Source organism: Pinus tabuliformis, chromosome 5_1 (assembly GCF_031772625.1).
Source record: "Pinus tabuliformis cultivar Carrire ecotype Pingquan chromosome 5_1, CPIR1, whole genome shotgun sequence".
NCBI classification, from domain to species: Eukaryota; Viridiplantae; Streptophyta; class Pinopsida; order Pinales; family Pinaceae; genus Pinus; species Pinus tabuliformis.
Genome location: NC_142305.1, coordinates 211,362,489 through 211,387,032, shown reverse-complemented (window position 1 = coordinate 211,387,032; position 24,544 = coordinate 211,362,489). Strand labels below are relative to the sequence as shown.

General features: G+C 37.9%; 1 protein-coding gene across 4 annotated transcripts in view; it reads right to left on the bottom strand.

Annotated features, from left to right (window-relative positions):
• LOC149164151 (uncharacterized) overlaps positions 1-24,544 on the bottom strand; it is a 193,603-nt gene that overhangs the window by 128,170 nt on the left and 40,889 nt on the right. For 3 of the 4 annotated variants that reach the window (XM_089431960.1, XM_089431959.1, XM_089431961.1), the window contains 2 exons: positions 15,138-15,250; positions 14,355-14,444 (listed from right to left, as the gene is read on the bottom strand). In XM_089431960.1, coding sequence (XP_089288086.1) covers positions 14,355-14,444; positions 15,138-15,250 — 203 coding nt within the window. The remainder of the gene's footprint in view (positions 1-14,354; positions 14,445-15,137; positions 15,251-24,544) is intronic. The other variant, XM_089431958.1, reaches the window with a different exon arrangement.

Here is a 24,544-nt window from a genome sequence, read left to right as displayed (position 1 = left end):
ATTGGCCCAATGTTTAGCGGTCAAACATTGGACTGGCATGTATCTTGATTAATCAATTAACACACTCTATGCAGGTATATTCAAAGATGACAGTTAAGGGATGAGAAGACATTTGTGATAAGAAGGATATTAAGCCTTTTCGTCAATAAGCTTTGTGGTTATTAATCAATCAACACACTGCATAACAAAGTTTGGTTATTTTTTCTTCTAAACTTTTAATATATGAATTTTCTTGATCTCCTAATTGCAATTTCTCGATACACTAGATTACATCGTTTAGTAGGGGCGATGATGGATGTTCAACTTGCAATTTGGATTCTGTTTTCTTCATTTCATTATTAAAATCTGCATGTTGTTGCTCAAGTGTTGCCATTAATTGTTTTATATCTCTTGCTAACGATTTTTTTGTGTATCACTTAGATATTCAACTAAAGTAGTAGTTTTGTAACATTTTATACAGACAACATTTTGATTTCTAAGTGACTCTGGACAATTAGGATATCCTTTTGAACAAAAAGGACATTTTGCGAAGAATCCACGGTCCTTTGCAGCATGCATCTTTTTGCTTTTTCTTGATTTCTTTTTAACTCTTTAACTTCTTTTAACTCCTTTACATATATATAACCTTGACTTTATGAAATGTTTTTTTTCCCTTCTTATGATTTTTTTCTTTTTCTTTCCACATTATTAAACCATAATTTTCTTTAGACTATTATAATCATAGTCAACTTCTTTAAGTAATTGAGAAATATTTCTTTTATTGAATATATATAATAAATATATATATATATAAAGCTTTAAAACTCTTAGACTTTAAATGAGAATTTCTCATTAATATGGTTATACTTCTAATTAATAACTTCTTTTCTTCTTATGTAATATGTCGCCTTAATTCCTTCGATTAATATAACACCCAAAATCTTTAATCCAAAGCATGGATCAACTAGGGCAATGATTATATCAATCGATTTTTTTTGGACTTGATAATTGAACTGTGAACCTTGGAAACCCTGAACGCAACCTCAAATGGCAGTAGTCATTTCGGATTTTGTTGATGATGTCAACGAGGGGACAGGCCCAGTTAATGGCGGCAGATCGATTCAGAGGAGTCGCGACCATGGCAAGGGAAGGCGCGGCATCTGTCTATGGCGGTCTTTGACACAGTGAGAATAGGGGTGAATATAGAAGGAGGATAGCTGGTCAATTTGAAATTTTATTGTCAACAATTGAATGGTAGGAGAGGACGAATAGGGAGACGGTGGCTTGGCATCTGTGAGTTGGATTTGTGGCAGTAGAAGTGATAGTTCAGGGTTTCTGTGTCTGCAGGAGTGGGGCTCAACGTCAGCTACCCAACAGTGTGGCGTGAGGCAAGTTGGACTTGGTAGCAGTGGCTGCATACGACGATATGTCGGGCATCGGCTACTATGGTGGTCTGTTTTGTTCAAATAGCTTCAACAGTCAAGGTTGTAACACCCAATTTTTTTATTTTTTTTTTACATATTTTGTTGTTTTTTCTTAATTTTTTTTCTATATATATATATATATATATATATTGAATTTTTTTTAATACAATATTTTTGTGTTTCTTTTTTTTTCCTAATTTTTTTAATATATAATTTTTCCTTGAAATAATTTGTTTTCTATATAATCTCTTCTTTTTCTGTTTTTTTTTTAATCCTTATATATATATATATAGAGAGAGAGAGAGAGAGATTGTATTTTTTTACTTTTTTTATCTCTTTTTTTATATATATAATTTTATTTTATTTTTATGGCCAAGGGCTTGAATGACAAAACTGGCAAAATAGAAAAATTCCAAACTCTTGTAGTGAAACGCTTCAACAACAACAAGATTGACAAATTTCGATGGCCAAAGACCTGGATTGAAGGATGCAGCTCTGATCCCAATGTAACGAACAAAGTTCGTATATGCGGTGGAGAGATTCAAAATATCTAAAACATAAAAGTATCCATCATAGGATAATAAATATATATAAATGTTTGAATACAGAAGAGATATGAGATGATGCTTGATTACAAGTGAGGGTCCCGTTTATATACATCGGTAGGTACCCATTCACGAATGGTCATGTCCTTATAGACATGAATCTTCAATACAAATTATTCATTATTTATTATTGTTATTATTTATATTAATTTATATTATTTTTATATATATTTTATTCATAGTAGAGTGAATATGAAGACAATGAGAGATATCGTATATACTTGTGATCTAGTTATAAAAACATTTGGGCACTCTTAGAATCAGAAATAAATTCTTCATTTGTGGAATGAAATGGGAATACACGGCAACTTGGAACTGGATACAACTCTGCTTACAACATGCTGGAAAAGATGCAATTTTGGCGAAAATTGAAGCAGAAAGTTGTAAACGGATAATGGAAGACATGAGTATTGGCTAGGGACTCCTTCCAAAACACGGTTGGGGAAGCTCAAAATGATCCTGCACAAGTTATACATACCTTGATAATATTGTGATGCAAAAAGTGACTGTGCAATGGTCCAAATTATTATCTTGCTTTTAGTGAATTTGTTACGTTTCTATTCTTATTCTTTGACTACAAATGTGTTTGACTAATGTAATTTGCTTGCAAGCAAAAGGGAGAGGATCAAGTGAAGGACCTCGAGTCTTATGCATGATGGGTTCATGTAACCTGTAAAATGACTTTGTACCTCTGAAGACTAAAGGATGCTAAGGTTTGGTGGCCTTCTATAAAGGAGTTCCCTCCATTAGAATTGGAATGTGGACCCAAAATGTTGCCATGACTACCAGAATGACAATACACATATTCCTGGGACCTAGATAAAGGGGGGCAAATGTTGAGGATTATTGAGATAATTGAACAAACCAGTTTCCTGGCGGCATTGTCGGGGATAGTGTTTTTTTGTTCCTGGTTCTCGACATTCTCTTCACTTCATCATTATCATCTTCATCGTCTCATTATCGTCTTCTTCACCTGTCAAGCGGCATATTTTTTGGCGCTTCAACATCTTGTCTCTTTTTCATCACCATCCTTGACCCAACATCATCACAACTTCTTTTGGCACCAGGGTGTAATCTTTTTCATCTTTAGTCTCACTCATTTGCACATTCCTAACACCTGGACATTTGGGTTAGTTTCCTGTTTGGGTGGCGACTCCACTTATTCACAAGAGCTTATACTAGAAGGAATCATGGTAGCTTGGTTAACCCCGCTCCTGATCCTGAAAAGGCTTTAAGAGCTCAATTAAACAAATTACATTCTAGTAAGCGTTTATTTTTTCTCGGACAGGAAGCCCTCCCTGATATCCACTTGCTTTTCCTTGACCCTGTCAAGCAAGACATCATGGATTTGTTTGCTCCTTGCAACTTTGCCAACATTCGGAGCCAGCATCATGAACTTCCAAATTCTAGTTTGGACAAGAAACCTATGTTTCAAGGGAATAATGTGATCAGTGTCGAAGCCCATCTCAGGACATTTGTGACTTACCTGGTAAAATATTCTAACAGGGTTGCATATAATCATGAAGATATCAAAATGAGGCTCTTTGTTCTTTCTCTAGAAGAAGACGCAATGCAGTGGTTCTTGGACAAGCCTAATAATTCCTTTGACTCCCTACAAGCCATCATCAACGCATTCAAAGATAAATATGGGGATAAGAAGGAAGGAAGATATTTGCTTAAGACTATCAACAATATTAAGAAGAACAAAAATGAGACAGTTGAAGAATTCAACAAAAGATTCAAGACTATAAGCCAATTGATAAATCCTTGTTAGAACAATATCTCGATGCATTTGTTGTTGATACTTCTTATGAATTAAGGTGTTCTAAGACAAATAATTTAGTTGTCTCTCAAGCCTTAGCTGAGGAACTAGAAAAGGATAAGAAAGCATCAAGAAAGTTTGAGAATCTTGGTTTCGAAAGAGGTCCGGTTAAAGCTAAGGGAAAAGAAGTCAAAGAAGTAGAGCATGACCCAGTTAAAGAATTAACTCAACTAATTAAGGAAATGAAGATTTAGCATGCTAGAAAAATGAATGCCATGCAAGCTAGGATAAATGAAAGGAAAGAAATCAAGCTCAGAATATGCAACCTACAAATAATAATAACAAAAGTAATAATAATGCATGGCTGAAAAGGAATCCTCCAAATGAGCAAAGACCGCCAAATCCGTTGGAATCCACCAATGTTGTTGATCATCCTGTGCCTTTTTGCAGACCTTGTGAAGGTTTCCATGATGAAAGTTCATGTGCCATCGCTAGAAGGATCTTAGACGAAGGAACAAGTGAGCAAATAAACATAATTAGTCAAAATTCTCAAGAAGAAGAATGTTGTATGGAAATGATCCCTTCATCTTTCACCATTAAAAATTTCAATGATGAAAAGGATCCCATCATGTAGATATATGGTGAAAGACCATCTCAGGAACATATCCTAGAGATTTTCAGGAGTAAATGATATACTTGTCAAAAGAAAGGTAAAGATAAGAATCAAAACAAACAACAGGTTGCATCTAATACATATCAGTGAGGATTTAAGATTGTTTGTGTCTGTCACATGGGTAAACAATGCCAAAATCCTTGTTTCAGTCTTGGAGCTCCTAAAGATTCTGTCTCAGAGAACTGCGTTTTTGAAAGCCTTAGGCATATCCCAATAGGATAAGACTAATGCACCCCATAAAGATGAAGAAATTAAGTTAAAGATTTGAATTGCTACATGACAAATGAAGATCATCATCCTTTTTTCTTGACCTTATAAGTTAATGATTGCTTTCTTTACAACTATATCCTAGATTTTGGGGCCTCAACTAATTTCTTGACCAAGAAGGTCATGGAACAACTGAATTTAAGGATCTCAAGGCCTTATCATAATATTTGTTCCATGGATTCGAAGAAGATTGAAGTCCTAGGTGTAATCAAGGATTTACAAGTAGCTTTGGCTAATTTTCCATACAAGATAATCACCATGGATAATGCTATCATAGATGTGCCTAATGTATGGAGAATGCTCTTATCAAGAAAATTTGTAGTCGATCTAGGAGGATGTATCCAGTTGGATTTATCATATGCTATTATTCTTGCAGCAGCATGTTGTATGGATAGACTGTATATCATGTTGAGAACCCAAGGAGGCCAGATAATGAAGAGGTTGAAGCACAAGGACACCCTTTAGAATACAATGCAGTAGTAACTGAGTTCTTTCAACCTATCCAACATTTTTCTTCATCTCATCTCACAAGTAAGAAGAGTGGAAAAGGAACAGATTTAGAGAGATCATGCAATATGACATTGAAAACTTTCATCAACCAAATAGAGTCAGGATTCAACAGGGAACAACAGACAAGCAGTCTATGGATCCACTTGTGAGCAGACAGGTTCTCCAAATTGGACTTCAAAGATGACATCTGATGCCATAAGGCATCCTTTGTATTGTATCTCTAATCCTACTCTCTTAGATAGGCTTTTGTTTCTATCATTAGTTAGTTTCCATTTCATGCATATATATTTTATGTCTTTACGTTTCATATGTTAGAACAGGATTTCTATTTCAGCAGATGTTCTATATATTTGATGATGTACACATGATAATTTTGATTTTGAGCGGATATCTATTTGATATTACTTTGTTTTCTTGGATATAGGATTCTGGATTCTCACATTCCTTCAGTGAAGCAACATGTCCCTAAGTAGAGAAAAATGTTAACCATGTACATATCAACAATCCAAGAAGCAAGGTGCAAGGTAGCAAAACAATTTTTTTAGAGATCATTATCATCACTCAACATCATTCAATTGTTGTAAACCCAATTTATGCTTTTATTATTGTAAACAATCCTAGTATGACTATGAAACCATGTAACAACACCTAAGTAAGCCTGTGATTTTTGTCAAAGGATTTCATCCTAGGGAATTTTTTAACCTCCCCGAATTATGTGTGTTTGTAAACACGGACAATCTGTTGATTTTGGGTAGCATCAAATGTTCTCTAGCCACGAAATTTCGTGGAGAGGCTAAGGCACATGAGATCTCCAAGACCTAGAAATCGTTTGGAGAAATTCCACCCGAATGAAGAGATATCAAAATAATTAATATTTTTAATGAGACTCTAAGTCTAAACTTAGGAAAATTAAAATATTAATGTGTATTAATATAAAATGGGTGAGAACGTTCTAAGAGACGAGGATCAAGCCAGATCTAATTTTAGCCGTTGATTAGGGACTTAATCTCAACCGTTGAATTGTCAACAGGAAAAGTATAAGAGGAGGCTTCAGGGTCAGTTAGAGACACACCAAGAGAGATCAAGAATTCGATTTTCTGGGGCGAGGTTTGCTAAGAAATCGAGTTAGTGAACAGTTGCAGTGAGGGGCAGTTCAGCAAGGGATTTCGATCCAAGGCTGAAGAATACATATCAGAGGGGCAGCAAAGTACCGGAAGAGGCAGTGTAGAGCCTAGGAGGGCTGACGCAGAGGCTAAGGAGGCTAGAGCAAAGGACGCAGAAGCCAGAGAATAAGACGTAGAGAATGCAGAGGCAAACACAAAAATCCGCAGAGGCTGACGCAGTCAGCGCAAAGGGCTGTAGAGGCTAACGCTGGGTTAAATAGGCTATGCTAAGGAGGTTCTGTAGGGCAGACTAAGAACAAATCAGTCAGGAGAGGGTGACGTCGTTCGAGAGCAGGGCTTGGAGCAGCTTTCGTTGTCCAGCACAAGGAACAACCAGAGTCACTGTGGGGTTGATCATCTGGTTGCTGATTTGCCGGAATATTTGTCTCCGAAGAGAGGTACTACTACTAAGGATATTCTCTGAAGGGTGAGCCATTTTTGGCACCCTAGTTGTATTCAGAAATCTGCTTAATAATAAAACCCTCATATATGTTGCATCGTTTTTCCCGAATTGGGTTTTTCCGAGCACGATCGTCCAAAAATAACGGTGTCCCTTGTGTTGTCTCAGTTTATTTCAGTGGTTGATCTATATATTTATGAAGCTTGCAATTGTGTTTACTTCGATGTTTATGTTATTAAATAACTTTTTAATGTAAGAACAAGTAGGAGATAGTAAAATAGAATCTAAATATTGCAGTAGGGGTTTCTGATGTGTTAGATTCTGAAATTTTCACATAATCGGCAAATTTTTTCTCCCAGATGAACCCCAAAGCTAGGGTGGAATTTGTTAGCAAAGTCTTAGGTGAGTGCTAGTGTTTATCAAGTCTACTTATTTTTCATACTAGATCATAATGTGTCGCAGGATTGAGCAATGCCTTAAGGTTTTGTGTCTAAATGTATATTTCCCCTTCTAAGGGTTGAATTAAATTGTAATATCTTGTAAAAATTATTTTAGTTCATGGTTAATCATAGTTAGACACCATGGCTAAAGTATTTGAGGGTGGAAAAATAATTAATCTCCTCTTGAGTCTTTTAATTAGTTTTATGGCAAAACTAAAAAAAAAAAAAAAAAAATTAGCCAAAAAATTAATTATTTGTGAGTCAAAATTAATTTGAGAGAAATTAAATTCTCTCCAAGTGAAAAATCATCAAAAACTCGTGGGTCAAAAAATAATTAATTTTTGGAGGTTCTACACCAAGTGAAAAATGGATTTTTTTAAGAAAAAATGACCCCTTGAACCTTGGTGGTTAAGTCAAAGTGAATTTTTTGAGGATATTAATCCAAAATATTTTTTTTGGATTAATAAAAAGGAGTTTTAAGAGAAATTCGATTTTTTCCTCAAAATAAAAAAATAAAAATCCAATCGACGATGGAGATCAAGTTATTTCAATTGAAGATCGATGGATGAGATTATTTTGACAAGGATCAAGCCAACTAGCCATTATTTTCCACTTGGAGGGGTTTTCTTCTCTCATTTTCTATATAAGAAAGCTATCAAGCTCCTCATTTCATCTTTGGATGATGTAACAATTATCTGATGTACTGAGCAAGGCTCTGCTGAAATTTTTTGCACTTAATAAAAAGTCTTTGGGGTTCAATTCAAGGTGTCTCATTTGCTGATCTATGCTACATGTTGGATGTTTATTTGATATGCTTTGAGGTATTATATTTTCGATTATTATTTCAATTGTTAGTAATAGGAACATCTATTGGTACAGATATCTTACCTTAGGTGTTGGGTGAGAGTAAATACTCTAGTTCTAGCGAAGTTTGGCAGGTATCTCCAGGTTTATAGATTTATTGCATGAATCAATCCCCTCTTGCTTAATAATTTACCATTTGAAATGCATTAAGTTACAAGTTGCTCCATCCCTTCGCCCTCAAATTCACAGACTTTGAGGGGATCACACCCTTGTTTGGCTCCAAGTATTAATCTAACGAAAATCTTATGCAGGAGGACTTTGCAAAAAATTAAAAAATTATTCTCATTATTTCCAAAATTATTTTACTTGTGCCATAAAGTTTGATACGCTAATAAGAGTATCCACAGGGCTTTGGATTGACGGTGAATGGGTGCACTGTTAAGGCACTCCTTGCAATAGGTCACTGGTTCAAATCCCCCGTGGGTGCTTACCTACCAAAAAATATATATATGCTAATAAGAGCAAATTTTATTTTGTAAATATTTGTAAATTAATTTTCCACTAACCCTTGTTTATTTTTTGAAGTTTTGTAAATAATTGTTGTGGTTTTGGGGTTTTATTTCAATTTTTGTATATATTGAGTTCTTGGGTCTTCTCTATTTCATTTGTGCAAGTGATAGCTCAAGGGTTTGTTTCCCAAGTCACATTTGCTCAACATCCAGCTGAAGAAGGAAGCTGCTAGCCCTTGGAGGTGATTTTGCAGTATTTTCTTGAGGTATATTTGCATTTTCAGGGGTTAGAGGCCACTTGGAGGCTAGCCGCAGCCCCCAAGGGCTTTCTTTTGTTGGCTTCAGCCTTTGTTAAGGGCTTATAACCCTAATGACAGCCCTCTAAGGCTTAGCCACAGGCCTTAGGGCCTTTTTGGGCATGTCACAGACCTCTTAGGCCTTGTTTTGGGTAGCAACAGCCCTTTAAGGGCTTGAAACCCCTAGTCACATCCCTTAGGAGGGTTGTTTCTCCTTGCCATGGGACTTTAGAGGGCCTTTGCCCTAGGCCGCAAGCCTATTAGGCCTCCTCACCCTAGCCGTCGGCCTTATTGGGCCTTTATCCCCTCACTAGAGTCATTTTTGGGCATATTTCTGTGTTTGGCACTTGATTTTAGCACTAACATTTGTGGTTGCAGGCTTATGGTAAGTTTGGAAAAGGTTTCAAGTTGATTCTTAGATTATTTTACCAATGATCCATTGAATCTTTGAGCTAACAATTGGGTTTGTAGGTTCCATTTTTCATTGAAGGAGTTTTCAAGAGCTTGAGGTCTCATTTGTCCATCATTCAACCCTACAATCCCTAGTTTCAGCCACAAGAGGGCTGATCCATTATTTGTCAAGGCTAATATTTGTGTTGCAGGTGTTTGAAGGAACTCTAGTCCACCTTGGGAGGTCAACTAGCCATCTAGCAAGGCCTTAGGGCCATGTGTTTGCTCTCTAAGCTCATCTATTTCCTCACTGTTTGCATATCAGATCTGAAGTCATCTTATAATAGTGGTAAAATCTCTAAATGCATACCTTAAACAAGCCCTAAAATATATTGGCATAAGTCTCTAACCATCATACGTTTAATTTCAAGTGATTGGAAAGATTTGGGTTATTGCATTTTGATGTTCTAAGTGGATTTAGAGGACTGTCATATGATTTCTAAGGTCTGATATATGCATTTGCAGTTCTGATATAAATCATAACAGTGATAAAAGGAACACCTAAATTCACAAAAAACTCATTTTGATCCTTTTAAGGATCATTTCTCTCATTGGCAAAGGATCAAGCCAATGAGGAAATATAATTGTTGGCCTAATCATTGTGGAAATATAATTGTTGTCTTGCTGGTCACTCTTTACATTTCCATCCTTGCATTTGCATCTCAAGGTTATAGAATAAGTGCTCTTTGATATCTAAAAAAATAATTGTGCTCTAAAGAAGTGAATTTAATCGCATATGTTGTTGTAAGAAGTTTGAATGATTGCTAATGCTGTAAAGTTCTATTGATATTGCGTAAGTGTAACTTGTCATTTTTTTTGTTACTTTTAGAGCATCTTGCTTATTGAAGAACATTGTGTCTAATTGCTAAAGTAATATAATATTGTTCTTGCTCATTATTGTTATCAGATAAAGAGCATTGAGATTGCTAATTGATGAGATCACTTTATATATCTTTCGAGCATTCCTCATTGTCTCATTTGGTTTCTAATTTGCATATCAAATCCATTGATAAAGTGATGCTCCTTGCTTTTCTCTGTCATTGTTTCAGAGCACTTGTCATCTTAAGATTGTTAAACATTGGATAAATCTTGAATTGTTCTTAAAGCACATTAAATTGGCAAATCAAGTGGTTCATTGGCATATTTGCTTTAGTGAGATTTGTTCCTATAATTGCTCTTCAAGTACTTCTTTATGCTCTTGTGTTGAACATCATTGAATGTTAAGTAATTTAACTTGAAGTACTTAAAAGAAATGTTGCGAACATCGGCATCGGGATAAAATCAGATAGGGTCCGGAAAACCAAAAAATCGTAAAAATCAGGAAAATATTGTTAAAAAATTGGCAAACATTGGCAAAATTAAGATACCATAAAAATATCTTTAAAAATCGCCAAACATCGGCCAGGTCAAAAAATCATGATTTCGAGATAAAATCGGGATGTTATCAAGATGTTCACAACACTACTTAAAAGTCATCTAACAATCTCACATAAAGCTATCACTCATATGTTGCATATCATTCTAGGATTAAAATTGCATCTATAAAATATACCTCCAAGCATAAGCTTGGTTGATAGAAAGATAGGACCCCCCTCTCTCTTGGCTTGCGACACTTGATCTTTGCACTAAGGTAAAACAGGTGACCTTGCAATTCTCTTGTGGATATACTTTGTAGGAATAGAGGCACCTAGGTTGTCAAAACCTCACAAGAGGTATCATTAATGAGGCCATAGCCTCCTTCTTGTAGGCTTCCTTCTACAACCTTCATTCAAGACTTGCTTCAAGACAGCTAAATTGACAGTTCTAATCTAGAAATGTATTCTAACTAAAATCAACTAAGAGCTTGCATCTCACTTAGTTTTAGGTGTTGCGTCTCATATAGGATAGTTTCTTATAATAGCAACGACTATTCATCTGGTAACTTGGATTTTAATTCATATTGCGCAAGTAATTTGACTCCTAAGGCACTAGTTTTTAATTAATAAATTCCATAAATTTAATCAAGTGGTGTTTAAATAATTAAACTTGTCAATCATCCTCAACCAAGTTGTTAGGCCATTCAGTTGTGTCTCCCGAACTCATCATCTCATCCATAGGGTCTACCCCCCTTAGCCTATTGTGGAGAGACAACTTAAACAGAGAGGGTCAGGATTAGAGTGACAACCCTTGCCCTGAGCATTGTCGCATTCTCCCGTACAATTTGAGCGACAACAAAACCCAATGGCATTAAATATGGAATACCCAGCATAAAGAAAGCCAAGGTTGATTTGAAGAATGCCTAAGCTGAAAAAGAGAGCACAACATAGCTAGCACATTTTCCAAACTCAAAAGGTCAACTAGAAAAGGAGCGCTCAATCTTTAGAGGCTCAAGTGATAATGTGATTGGGGTTTTCAACGAAAATGGCCCAGATCTAAGAGTGTCTATAATTTTCTTCACATACTAGTACACTTCCCAAGGGTAATCACATTTGATGCCTTTTCTATTTGGTCAAGAGCTAAAATAGGCACAAATGGACCCTTGTTTCATATATCTCAAGGTAGCACTCTCATAGAAAGATGGCACGTGGCATGAATAAATGATCCAAGGAAAGCTTGAAGGAATATCTTTAACCATTCAAGGAGGTAGTAGGCAAATAGATATTCAATACAACAAATGAATATCACAAACCTATTCATCAACTCATGCAAGTCTCCATGACTTTGCAACAACATTGAAAACAAGTACTCTAGGGTTTCCAAGAACCATCTTTATTCTCCTCATAACTTCTCTTCTATCATAATGTAAATATTTCTTATCATAATGCCAACAACTATGTTGACATCGATTTCGAATGTAATAGTCATTAGGCATTAGAGAGTCGTGAGGAAGTTCAAGAGTCATGAAGGTAGATGAAAGGTCATGATAGGTAAATAGTCACCTCACTTCAATTAATATACTTTCATGCTTCATTTGTAAGGGGCTTTAGTACTTAAGCTATGACTAGAGTTAAATAGTTGATTTGTGCTTAAGGAGCTAAAGGTACTCAGCTCTTGGCAGATAGTCGATGAGTTGTGGTGAGGCTAGGGTTTTGCTTTGGGAGATGGTATGAGCAGCCCATGTTCCACTATTGGGCTTTGATGCTTTGGGAGATGGTATGAGCAGCGCATGTTCCACTATTGGGCTTTGATGCTTTGGGAGGTGGTATGAGCAGTCTATGTTCCATTATTGAACATGTACTTGTATTTGCAGCAACATTAATAAGTTCTCTTTCAGCATTGATTCCCATGCACTCCCATGGTGGTTATAATGGTTATCCGATATTTCCATTATGTTTGTATGTGTGCTTGCATGTGGGAATATGTCTATGAATAATTCATTGCTATTGCACGTGTGTTTGCTTTTGAATCTCTGCTCTTATATTCCACACTATGTCGGTAACTTATTGTAAACTAATTTGCAATTAACCTATGGCACTTCCTATTCATGTATGTCTAAGATGGTTTTAGATCACTAATCCTTCTTGTGCCATGCTTCTTATTGTTTTGTTGTTACCTTCTTGTATCATGTTCTGTAGGTTGTCAATCTTGGGTTGACCCCGTCCCCATTGTCCAAGCATTTCTTTCTTGCCCTCGCTCTAACATCTCCGCATTTGACAGCCAAGCGCAAACCTACATGGTGGCATCCAAGACCACATACCAGATGGGGCTCCTATCCCAAATATTGTGAGGTCTAATTGGGACTTCACACCGGGGAGACCCCCTAACTGTTGGCAAGACAATTTTTCCCATCAACACATCCATAAATTCTCTTGCCTTAGGTGTTGATCCTAAAAGGGAAACCCTAGTTTTCCTTCTCTCAACTTAAGGACTTATTTGAAGGTTTCATGAGCCTTGGATTAGCTAATTTCACCGCAAGAAACCTTTTCTCTTTGGTCTTGACCTCTAAAACTTTTATTATTGTCAAATACATCGAACACTAGGTCTTGCACCCCCCATTTTCTAGGTATTTTCCTAAGAGTGAATTGCTTCCTTAGAGAAGCCTTGAACTTATATTGTGTCTCTCTCTTAAATGAGCCCTAGGGAGATCATATTATACCATATCTGTAGCACATCTATTTTATAAATGATCTCTACTCCTCTTATCGGGACGCCTCCCGTCGGTGAAAATCCGTAAAGAGTAGGGGGTTTTGTCTGAGTTGACATTGGGCCTCTACCCCATTGTTGTCCCATTGTCCAGTTTATACCATGTCAGGTTTCCCTCTCCAAGGCCTACTAGATTTTACAGCAACAGGGCTCAAGTACTTAATCCAAAAAAAACTGAACCACAAAACCGATGAAGTCATACCTTGATTAAAGGTTTTCAACACAATAGATAAAACCCATATGCACAGTGCATGACTAAATGTGTATTGTAAAGTATATCAATGGTATCATCTAGAAGATCCCTCTCTCAAACTATTGCCTCTTTAAGCTTTCAAGCCCTTTGAAGCCAATTCAAGCAAGACCTGAAGACACAACTCTCCATATGACAGCTTATGTTGGAAGAGAAAGCCAAATGAGGCTGCATCCAGACCCTTGATTTGATAAAAGATGCAACAGTATTGTTTTGCAAAGTAATATATAAGATGTACTCTAAATAAATAGAAAGAAAAAAATCATATTAATGTTCACGGATGACCAAAGTAGGTCAGTGGGACTTGAAATTGCATTGGGCTGACCAAAAAAGAACTAAGGTAAAAATAAGTTCTAACTCTATTAGTGACAAAGTAGTTAAACACTATGACTCTAAAACAATGTGAACAAAATGAACACTGTAAACATAGCAACAGGGGGTAAACCAAAGTTGGAAAGAGAAAAATACATATTGAAAGTTGCACGAAATATTTAATAAAAACAAACCCCAATGATGGCACCATTACAAAGGTTTGATAGATTTGTAGCTTTTTAGATCAAGTATTTACCATAATTATTGATTAATTACGCTTGTAGATAAAATCAAAGACAGTATCATGGAGTTGACCATTATAGATATTGTTGGTTTGATGATAACAAAAAGGAGAAGAAAACAAGCCATTTAAAATGCCAATGGTTACCTGGTGATCTACACGAGTACCATCAAAGGGGACTTCCAATCGTCGTTGAAGCTTTTGCAACCTTTCTTCCTGGAATTCGATCAAATACCACTAACTTTGGAATTAATGTGAGGACATGACATTGTTACTGCCTATAGGTACATCTCAAAAAAACAGAAATTGAACTTGAGCACTAATATGAATTTGCCACAACTCTCTTTCTTTGTAAATTGCATACTGTTCCAAGGTTACTAATCTTAAAATCAGACAAATCACTTTCATGTTCTCTTCTGCACCAGTGAATATATGGACTTTGCTCTACCAAGGCAATTTGCACAGAATAACTTGTAAACAATATAAGGATAAAGTTCATTCAAGAAAATTGGAGCTAAAATAACATCTCGTGCACTAACATGCATTTCTAAACTTTTTTGTTCCATATGCTCATAAAAACTGAAAATCATTTAATAGAAAAGTATTGAGTAAAATTTTATAATAGCAATTATATCTGATTCATACTACATGGTAACTAACTAAACATTTGATAAAGAAATGCGAAGCTCAATTGTCAAACTCAAGCTGCAACGAAAACTAAGCATCATAAAATTGATAATAACAACCAGAAATAAGTGACCCAGCAAATTTAATTTTTGAGCATTAAGGTAATTTGAAAGATCCACATAAAATAATGTCTGAAATTGATTTGCCAAAATGAGACTGCAAAGTATGAAAATGTTATGATCCTTGCTGTCTTTCCTATAAATGTTTGAAGTAGGAAAGAGAATATTTTTCTACTTTTCATACCTGACGAGGACTAAGATCAAGGGTAACTACCCTTTCACTGTCCCCTTGATAGTTGACAAGGGTGCGATGAAGAAAAACTCCCAGCCATGTTCCTGAGCCAAGCACAATAGTTGCTGCAGCAACCAGAAAATAAGTAGGAATCAGGACCCTAAATAATAAAATTAAAATCAAGGTCAAACCAGAAAAAAAATTGCATATATCACATATAAATCAAGATACATTTAGATCAAGATTGTTAAATCCTAGAACTAAGAGCAATCAGAAAAGAACCCCCTGCCTCTTAAAGTAGGGAGAGAAAGCATATCTGCTTCAGCTTTGTTACCCCTCATGTCAGCAGGGGTACACATACAATTTTTTATTACATTCATCACCATTGTAAACACAAGGTTACAAGTTAATCCTTGTAACAACCATGTGAGGCCCTATATTAGGTGTCCTAGACCTTGTGTTTGGTTGGCCAGGTTACCACACAATCTAGCAGGCCCTAAGGAGGGAAATCCTATAGGACAAAGAACTAGACTCAATGATAACAATGGGACAATGGCCCACTATCACCATAGCCAATGTCCCAGTAAGATAGATAATCACTTTTAAGTTCTGATATATATTCTAGGGTTTATGGTTCCAATTGATGAGGTAGGACCTCTCAAGAGAAGCTCTATGTGATAATGTGACACTTTTAAAGGTTCTTCGTTCCCTCTAAGAGACCTAGAAAAGACTTGTGCAAGACCTAGGGTTTTGTGAATTATTGTGGACAAAGGTACTCCTGAGATCAAGGCAAGGAGGAGAAAAGGCTTCTTATGATTTACTTCACCAAGTACTAAGCTCATACAACCCTCAAAGAAGTCCCCAAGTTAAGGCAATATTAGCTAGAGTTTCCCTCTTAGGGCACAACTAGGGCAAGAGATTCTATGGATGAAAACACAATGGATGCTTACCAAACTTTGAGGTCTTGTAGATAAGGCCCTAGGCTTGGAATCTATGCTCCTAGAATCCACCAATTCTTCCTCTAATGCAATTCGCTCTATGCCCTAGCTTAGCCATCCTATTTTAGGGGACTGAAATTTAGGAGAAGAAATTTATGGAGAAGATTTGAGTTTGATCACCAAAGGCTTGGACCAATGCCTTGTCCTTTGGGCATATGGAGTCCTAGATGCTTTAGATTAGCCAAAATTGTCCTTAAGGAGGTCAAGAATTGATGCCCTAGGTACCAACCCTCAACAATTACCCACTCAAGAATTATGTAGTTTCATGGAGAAAAACAATATTTCACAAAATTAGGGCATGGTATAGCATTAATCTAGTTGCAACAATTCCATACATTAAACATTATTTCAAGAACAAAACTTTAATAAAATGCACTTACAAGATGACATGCAATATATCCATCCACAAATCAAGAGATAGCTCCAAAGAAGATCAAAATCAGCTCCAAATATCGAAATGCATCCAAGATACTCCAATAGCCAATCAAGAACAAGTGTGAATTTGCGAAAGAGGCCAAAATTCCTAAGCGACGATGATGATCAATACAAATGAAGTTATGTTCTATTTATATGTGTCCTACTAAGTTGAATTATGCCTACTAGCCCCTCCACATTAAAAACGGGAAAGATACATCCCTTGATCACAAGCCAACAAAGTTGTTTTACAAAATTATGAATTAGCCATCCAAATGCAAACTGAAATGATGATGCCATGCTGGTGTAGGACCCTTGGAGAGTCACGTTGAGACTTCTTGGTGCCAAAATGTGTGAGAGGGCTCCATAATTCTCGAACTAGGGGATGGCCCCTAACTCTCCAAGTAAATCATCATGTGGGTCCCCAAATTTGTGTTTGGGGCACAAAATTTGGTCTCATGGGTCTCCTGATGATAGAATAGCTTGTAACGCTCCAACACTGAGGGCTCTAACGATGGTGCTTGCCCTCCTATGTCTCAAGGGGTGAGACAAACCTCCTCTAGACCTTGGATCAATTGCCATACCATGTGGTAAATGCTAAGTTGGTTGGAGCACACTAGTCCAAGTGCATCATCTCGTGAATAATGTGAGGCAATGAGCAGACTATTGAGGGTGTTGAAGGTGCCCATGGTGTGAAATGATGCTCTGCACATGATGGGAGCCCCATGGCTCTCGATGCTTCACCCAGGGGTGTCAATATGATCCTCTAGTGGACTTGGGCCTCAATTAAGTTGCCCATCCCATGATGAAACCAATCTACCAATTACAAATAATGTCCAATGTTGCATCCTCACCATCAGGTACAATAATTCATTAATGCATCTAAGTGAACCAAGCTTGTTTATCAAGGGCACATTAAGACTTCATATGGGGATTGCCTTCCAATTTTGGGGCTTTGATCTCGAAGCAGTGTTACCTCCCTTGGTAGGAGTGATCAATAAACAACCCTATTAGGTGTTCCCAACCCCTAAGGGGAAAGACAGTTCCTTGGTACATCCTTCAATTAATAGGTGTCATGTGAATGATGATGAATGGATGTGGACACAGGATTCTCAAGGCCAAATGCCATGGATTCAAGGGTGGCAATGATGAGGGATGTACACATATTGGGTGTATAGATGTAGAAGGGAGCAGATGTGGATACATTAGTTACCCCGGCCTTTGTTTTTCCACCCTTCTTTATTTGACTTTTGCCTTTTCTTGATTTTTCTTTATATTATTGCTCGGGGCTCCAGGATATTAGAGCATGTTGTGTAATGATGTAAAGTAGTTATTACCCCCTTAAGACGGGGCAATTCATCGCTCACCAGAGGTTGGGACGTGCAGGGGTTCCTTTAATGATGTGGGGACACTCAAGGGCCCTAGGTACCAGGGTGATGGCCGTAATGATAAGAGGTAAGGCTCATGTTTCGCTTTTGCCCACATGTTATATTAAATAATTCAGCCATCTTTTGCATTTTATAATATTCCTTTTCTTTGATTCTTTCCTGTGGCCATGATATGCATTTAACTCTCTTAGTTGCATCAACCTTTGGGGCAACATTTTCAAGCCTAACCTAGATATGTGGACAAGGCAAGGGAATGAGTCAAGTCCTTGGGGACTCAGTGGTCATGTGGACCTAGAGAAGGAAAATGATGAAACAGGGCTCATAAACTGCTCAACGGAGTGAAAAATGTGGAATAGGAAAACAGGACAATACTACCAAAATCGGGATTTCCCAAGTAGTGCCCTTCATAAAACCATAGATGAATAGGTGTCATGTTCCTTTTTCTAGTTTCCCTTATGGCGTGGTTAGGATGGACTTCCAGGGTTGGTGGCAGCTAGGTCACAAGAGCAGGTTTACTCCATCAACAGGCCCAGGGGCTTATAGAGGGGCTTTATGGTGTTTTGAAGAGTTTTTATGGAGTCCAACGGCATTTGCTTGGCACAATCCATCATCTGCACAGCTTGCCGTTTGTTTTGTTGCATTACGACAACTTTCGGAAATCAAGTTATTATTGAACTTAACTCACTTAATTACGCTTAAGGTGGCATTTTGGGAGGAATACCTGACAAAATACCTTAGTGTAATAGCTCGTTGGAACCAAAACAAAAAGATCTATAGGATGTGATGGTGGGAAATAACTTTTGGTGGCCTGAGGAGGAATGGTGGCCGATTTACCATTTTCCCAAATTACAAAGGTATTTTTTTTAGTAAAAGGAGGGAAAAGGTACTAAGTGATTAAAATAATAATAAAATAAAGGCTTCTAGAGGAGTCCATGAGATCTATAAAAGAGTAGACCATCTGAGGACATCTTGTATTTGTATATGGTTGTCTTTTTGAGGTTTGAAGAACCTAGTTCCCAGCTTCTATATCCCCAAGACAGAAACCCTCGGGTGTGCTATTGAGTGTTGGACAAAAACCCGACTCTCCTTTAGGAGACATCATCTAGGAGTTTCATAGAGCTTCAAGGATATTGGAGTGAGGCTCATTTAGGTCCTCAATTGGTCCTTCATCACAATGTGGAAAAAGTCGAAGTCGGAATTAAATCGGCAAGGGTCCAGAAGTTGAAAAAGTCGTTAAAGTCAGGAGTTTTTTTAAAAAGTCGGCAAAATTAAAAAAACACAAAAATATTCCTTTTTTAAAGAATCCCGACCTTTTCAATAAAATCTCGATTTTTTCAAAAAAAAAATTAAAAAATCGTTAAAGAAAGTACCTCATTCACAATTTTTTGGAAAAAGTCCCGATTTAATCCCGACTTTTTCAATTGGGAAAAAATCGGCAAAAAATCGCCGATTTAATCGGCCAGCCAAAAAAATCGCATTTTGGGGATTTAATCTCGATTTTTTCCCAACTTTTTCCACACTGCTTCATCATCTTTCAATTGATTTAGTGGCAGTTGTTGGAGGGAGAGTGCAGTCGTTGTGGAGTTTTGAGAGATCAGGATTGACATAGTAGCAGAATATTTGGAGGTCTACTCTGCTATCATCTTTTCTATTTTGTCTCAGATATTTCTAGTTGTACTATGCATGTTATATTATAATAAATGAAGCTGAGTCATTCCTTGTGCTGCATTTTCTAATGTTATTTGAGTTTCTGGGTTTACTTCTGCAAATTATCAATGTATTTGTCATGCTTGTATAATTTTTGGGTTCCTATTTACTGGTGCATTTTGGTGTAATTTCGTGGGTTTTGGCGAAAATGTCGGCATAAATTTTTATAAAGAAAATTCTCAGAAAAATACCACAAAATTTTCGAAAGGGATATTACAGTGGTATCAGAGCTACCTATTCTTGCCAACCTGAGGGTTTTACTGCAGATCAACTTTAGAGGGAGATCGAGGGTTTATTATCTTTGGAAGCATTATTGGATTTGGAAAGATTACGTATCAAGAGTTTGACAAAATGCTCGACAAATTGTTATTACATGAGCAAATTGTCCGGTGATTATTAATTACTCAACAAATCGCCGCATTGGGACGAATTATTAAAGGTTGAAATATTTTATTTCGACAGGGCCGTAAATTTTATGAAGGCCTTAGCATTTTAAAAGTGGGCCCAATCAATTTATAAAGCCAAATGTTAAGCGACGCAAATATTATTCGAGTTCCATAAAAAATATTTGGATTGCCATCCAAGATTTTTCAGTGGACGCAAATATTATTGCGGCCATTCTTTTCCCGGGCATGTATGTATTCTGAATCGTCGTCTATTGAAGGACTAATTCGGCAGTCGCAATTGGAACCCAAGTGTAATTTCCTCAAGTCCAAGCAATCGCCTAATAATTTTATTGTAGAGGCCGCATGCACTGTAATTATTTGAAATCGAATTTTTGCTCCCGAAACCAAGGGATCAACGTCTGAATTACAATTGTTGGTGAATGAAACTCTCCTAAAACACACGACCCACAGTGATAAACAAGTGCTCTGCTGGTTTCCGGGGAGGAGACGAATTATTTGATCGAGGCCAGAGGATTGATCTGTCATACCAGGAGGACCGCTTAGTTCATGATCACTGTTATAGGCCTAATTTATTGTAGAACCCACGATGCAGTGCGATATTGATGCATATCCCTGTATTGGGGTGATGAGCAGAGATCAACAGTAGCTATTGTATATTTGTATGACTAACAGTGTTTATGTAGGGGTCAGGTGGCTTTAAAGGTTGTTGCTACCTTGTATTATTGGCATTTTTGTTGTGAACATATGCCACATGTGATCATATACTAAGTCTTTAGACGGCAGCACATTTGTTCGATCCTGCAGGGGACTAAGGGTGTATTTGAAGGAGTTAGATCGTTAGTCAATGTGACAAATCTCAAGGAGCCGAGTTGTGTTTTGGGCATTCTTGTAGCTCAATTTTCCATCTTAAGGTGGTTAAATATATTGGTATCTCAGTTGGTCGAAGTTGCATTCAGTGCATCGAATTTCCCTTGGAGAAGTGGGGGCAATGCCATACTTCTTTGTTGTTGGTCCTTGCAGGTACAAGCCATATAGGGCCGAGATTGATTGTTCCTGGTTGTGCGAGGCTTAAGGAGTTCGTGTTCAAACATTGTTTGAGGCTGAGAGATAATTTGTGGACAACTTGCATTAAGTTTGTGCTCCTAACCTTGAAGGAGAGGGCTGATGTTCATTTCTGTTGCAGAAATCATGATATCTGTTTAAGAGCCATAATAAATTATGGGCGTGATACTGAATATCTTTCCTCAAGGGATCGATTTTGGGAAGGGTTTAATAGCTGAGAATGCGTGGTTTGCTAGAGATTACCCTCAGTTGGAGCGTACTATGATTCTTTCTCTTGTTGGGCGAGTTGTTGGTGCTTTTACGGCCTGAACTTTAAGGCCCAACAAGCAGACATTTTCCAGTTTTGTGTGGCCTACTCTCACTGTGGACAGAGGCACATTATGTATCTATTTTGGGGTTGCAATTTCTGAGTCTATATGGTTGGTCTCTTTTCCAGTTATGACTGATACATTGAAGGCTGATATATTGGCTGTACGAGAAAGGACTGCTACCTTTAACCAAATACTATGACAAATTCACACCACTGTTGCTAGGAAAACGAGTTGAAACAAACCAGGTTCTCTCATCCCAATCTTTGTGATATTTAGTCAATGATTTTCATCACTATCTGAGCCTGTAATTCACTGTAATAAAATTTCTGAAAATCAATGCAAGGCAAATTTGGTTGTTATCCCTGTTAAAATTTGGAATTGTGCAAGATAAAATTTCTGAAACTCAATGCAAAGCAAATTTGGTTGTTATCCATGTTGAAATTTGGAACTATGCAAGTTATATTTGTGTGATAACACCTACAACAGAGAGGAACCAATCTGTTTGCTTAAATGCATCAAGAATTTGTGGTGATCAACCATGCGGCAAGAATAAGTTGAGGAGAAAAGGTCTTTGCTTCATCTGCAATAAACCTTGGAGACCAGACCACTCATGTTTGGGTGACACTGAGGAGATGGCAGGGGTAGATCAGGAGGAGATTCATTTTGAGCTTTAGGATGAAGATTCTTCTTTTATAGTTGAGTCCATGGGTTCTTACAACGACACCTCTGAGGGGCATGAGCAGTCATGGGAGTTGTTCACGGCAACTCAGAGATGTAGCCATGTTTGGTAGAGGAGATTGATGAGCAGCAGCGTGTCACCATTCAACATGAGCAGCACATAGCGGAGCACAATGTGCGTGATGGGCCATTTTTGGAGAGTTAGCTAGTGGCTCATGTTGAGCCCATGATGGAGGAGGATGAGCAAACATCCTTGGGGCCTATTACCCACCACCTATGAGTAGTGTCCATAGGAGAAAAAATTTCTCCTACATGGTCCTCAGTCGACAGCGAGCAGCCCTTTGCAGTCATCAGATAGCTCGATGTGCCACTATCTTTGCCACCTGAGCCAGCCATGCGACCCTTCACCCATCTATTATGATCGTATGTTTGAAGGTGGGCCTCCCAACCCCAAAGGTATGGCTTTTCATTGGTACAATTGAGTAATTTTGTTTACTTATCATAGACACTTTTGGGCATGGATTGGTGGGGGGATTTAGCAAAAAGAGTGGGCTAGATCTGTACTCTTGTGTCTTCTACCTGATTTGATGGTTAGCCTTGTATCCTAGTCTCATGGGATCTCCTTCACTAGCCATTAGCTTTAGGACTGGCACTACATGGGAAATCCTGATTTTGGTTGCATGGTCCCGCTTTCCGACACCATATACATCACTCCCCTCCACTCACTTTAAACCCATTTCATCACTTTTCCCATCTGGTTCCACATTTGTCCACTGGGTCCACAAAGGGTTAGCCTCCCCCTTCCTTTGTCCACACTTTGGGTCGGGCCTGGAACGATGCCCTAGAGGTCAATGCAACTAAAAAAAAATGCGTAATTTGGCCACTCTCAATAGGAAATCTACAACAAAATGAAAAAGATGGTTGGGACATACAGATTTAGCACGTGGGCAAAAGCCAAACATGAGCTCTACCCCTTATCTATGCCCATCACCCTGGTTCCTATGGGCCCTAGATGAGCCCCCTCCACATTAAGGAACCCATGATTGTCACAACCTCTGGTGGGCAATGAGTTGCCCCACCTCAAAAGGGGGTATCTACTACTATATTCTATACATCATGCTCTCATCCCTTGGAGCCCCGAGCAATTATGAAGAAAAATCAATCAAAGGCAAAAGGCATATGAAGAAGGGTGGAAAAACAAAGGTCAGGGTAACTCATGAACCACGATTTGCTCCCTCCTACACTCATATACCCAAGTGTGGGCTTCCCCTATTATAGCTACCCTTGTACCATGACATGTGGCTTGGAGCATTCCTCTGATCCCCACTCCATTCCATCATTATATCACATACCACCTACCACTTGATGGATGTACCATGGACATGTCACCCCCTTTAAAGGTTGAAACCACCTAATAGGATCCCTAGTTAACCCCCTTATTGAGTTTGGAGACAATTGTACATCACAAAGCCCACTATGGAAGGGCATGCCACCATGAAGTGTCCAATTGATTCCATGATTTGTAAGCTCTTTTACTTAATTACTCCAATGATTTGTTATAATGGAGGGCAAGGGGACACATTGGATCTTATGCAGGATTGCAAGTGGCTCTCCATTTGGGGTTTGGTCTCCCTCTACATTGTCCAAGCCCTCCAGAGGGCCAAATTGGCACTTGCAGGGTGAGCATTGAGAGCCATGGGCCTCCCCCATAGCAGAGAGCACTTCATGGATCCCCAACACCATTCATAGATTGCTCGTGTTCCACCTTTTGGATGAGGATGATGCACCTAGATCACCATGCCCAACGGGCTTCACACTTGTACCACACACTTGGCAAAGTTTTCAGGGTCCAAATGAGGATGTGTCTCACCGTGGGAGACAAAGGGAGGGCTTATGTCATCATCCAAGCCCTTACAGATTCTTTACAGGCATTATCGATCCACTTAGAGACCCATGAGGATGTCATTGTGCCCCCACACCCACTTGGGGACACTAGATGTGACTTGATTGGATATCAAGGGGCCAACCCCTTGTCCACTATGTTTGGAGTCTATTCTCTCACCATGGCACGCTTTGGACTCCATTGGGCTTCTCAATGGCCCAACGCCTCATTATGTTTACTATTTTTCCCTCTTGAGAGGCTTATTTTTATGTTATTAAGCTATCTTGGTCAGCTTGTCACCAAGGGATGTTATTATTTTACATTATTTTATTATTTGGGACTTAATTAGGCCTAATTAGGCAAATTGAACTCTTTAGAGAGGATATAAATTGATGAGAGGCTCATTCATTCCTCTCATCATCACTTAGATTGGATTAGTAGCTCTTGTGAGAATTTTGCATTCCCTTTTGGAGGACGAGTTTGGTTTCATGGATGAATTTTGATGTTTGTATACTATTTTCTTGATCTTAGAACTTCAAATTTGTCATGAATTGATGACTAGACATACTCAT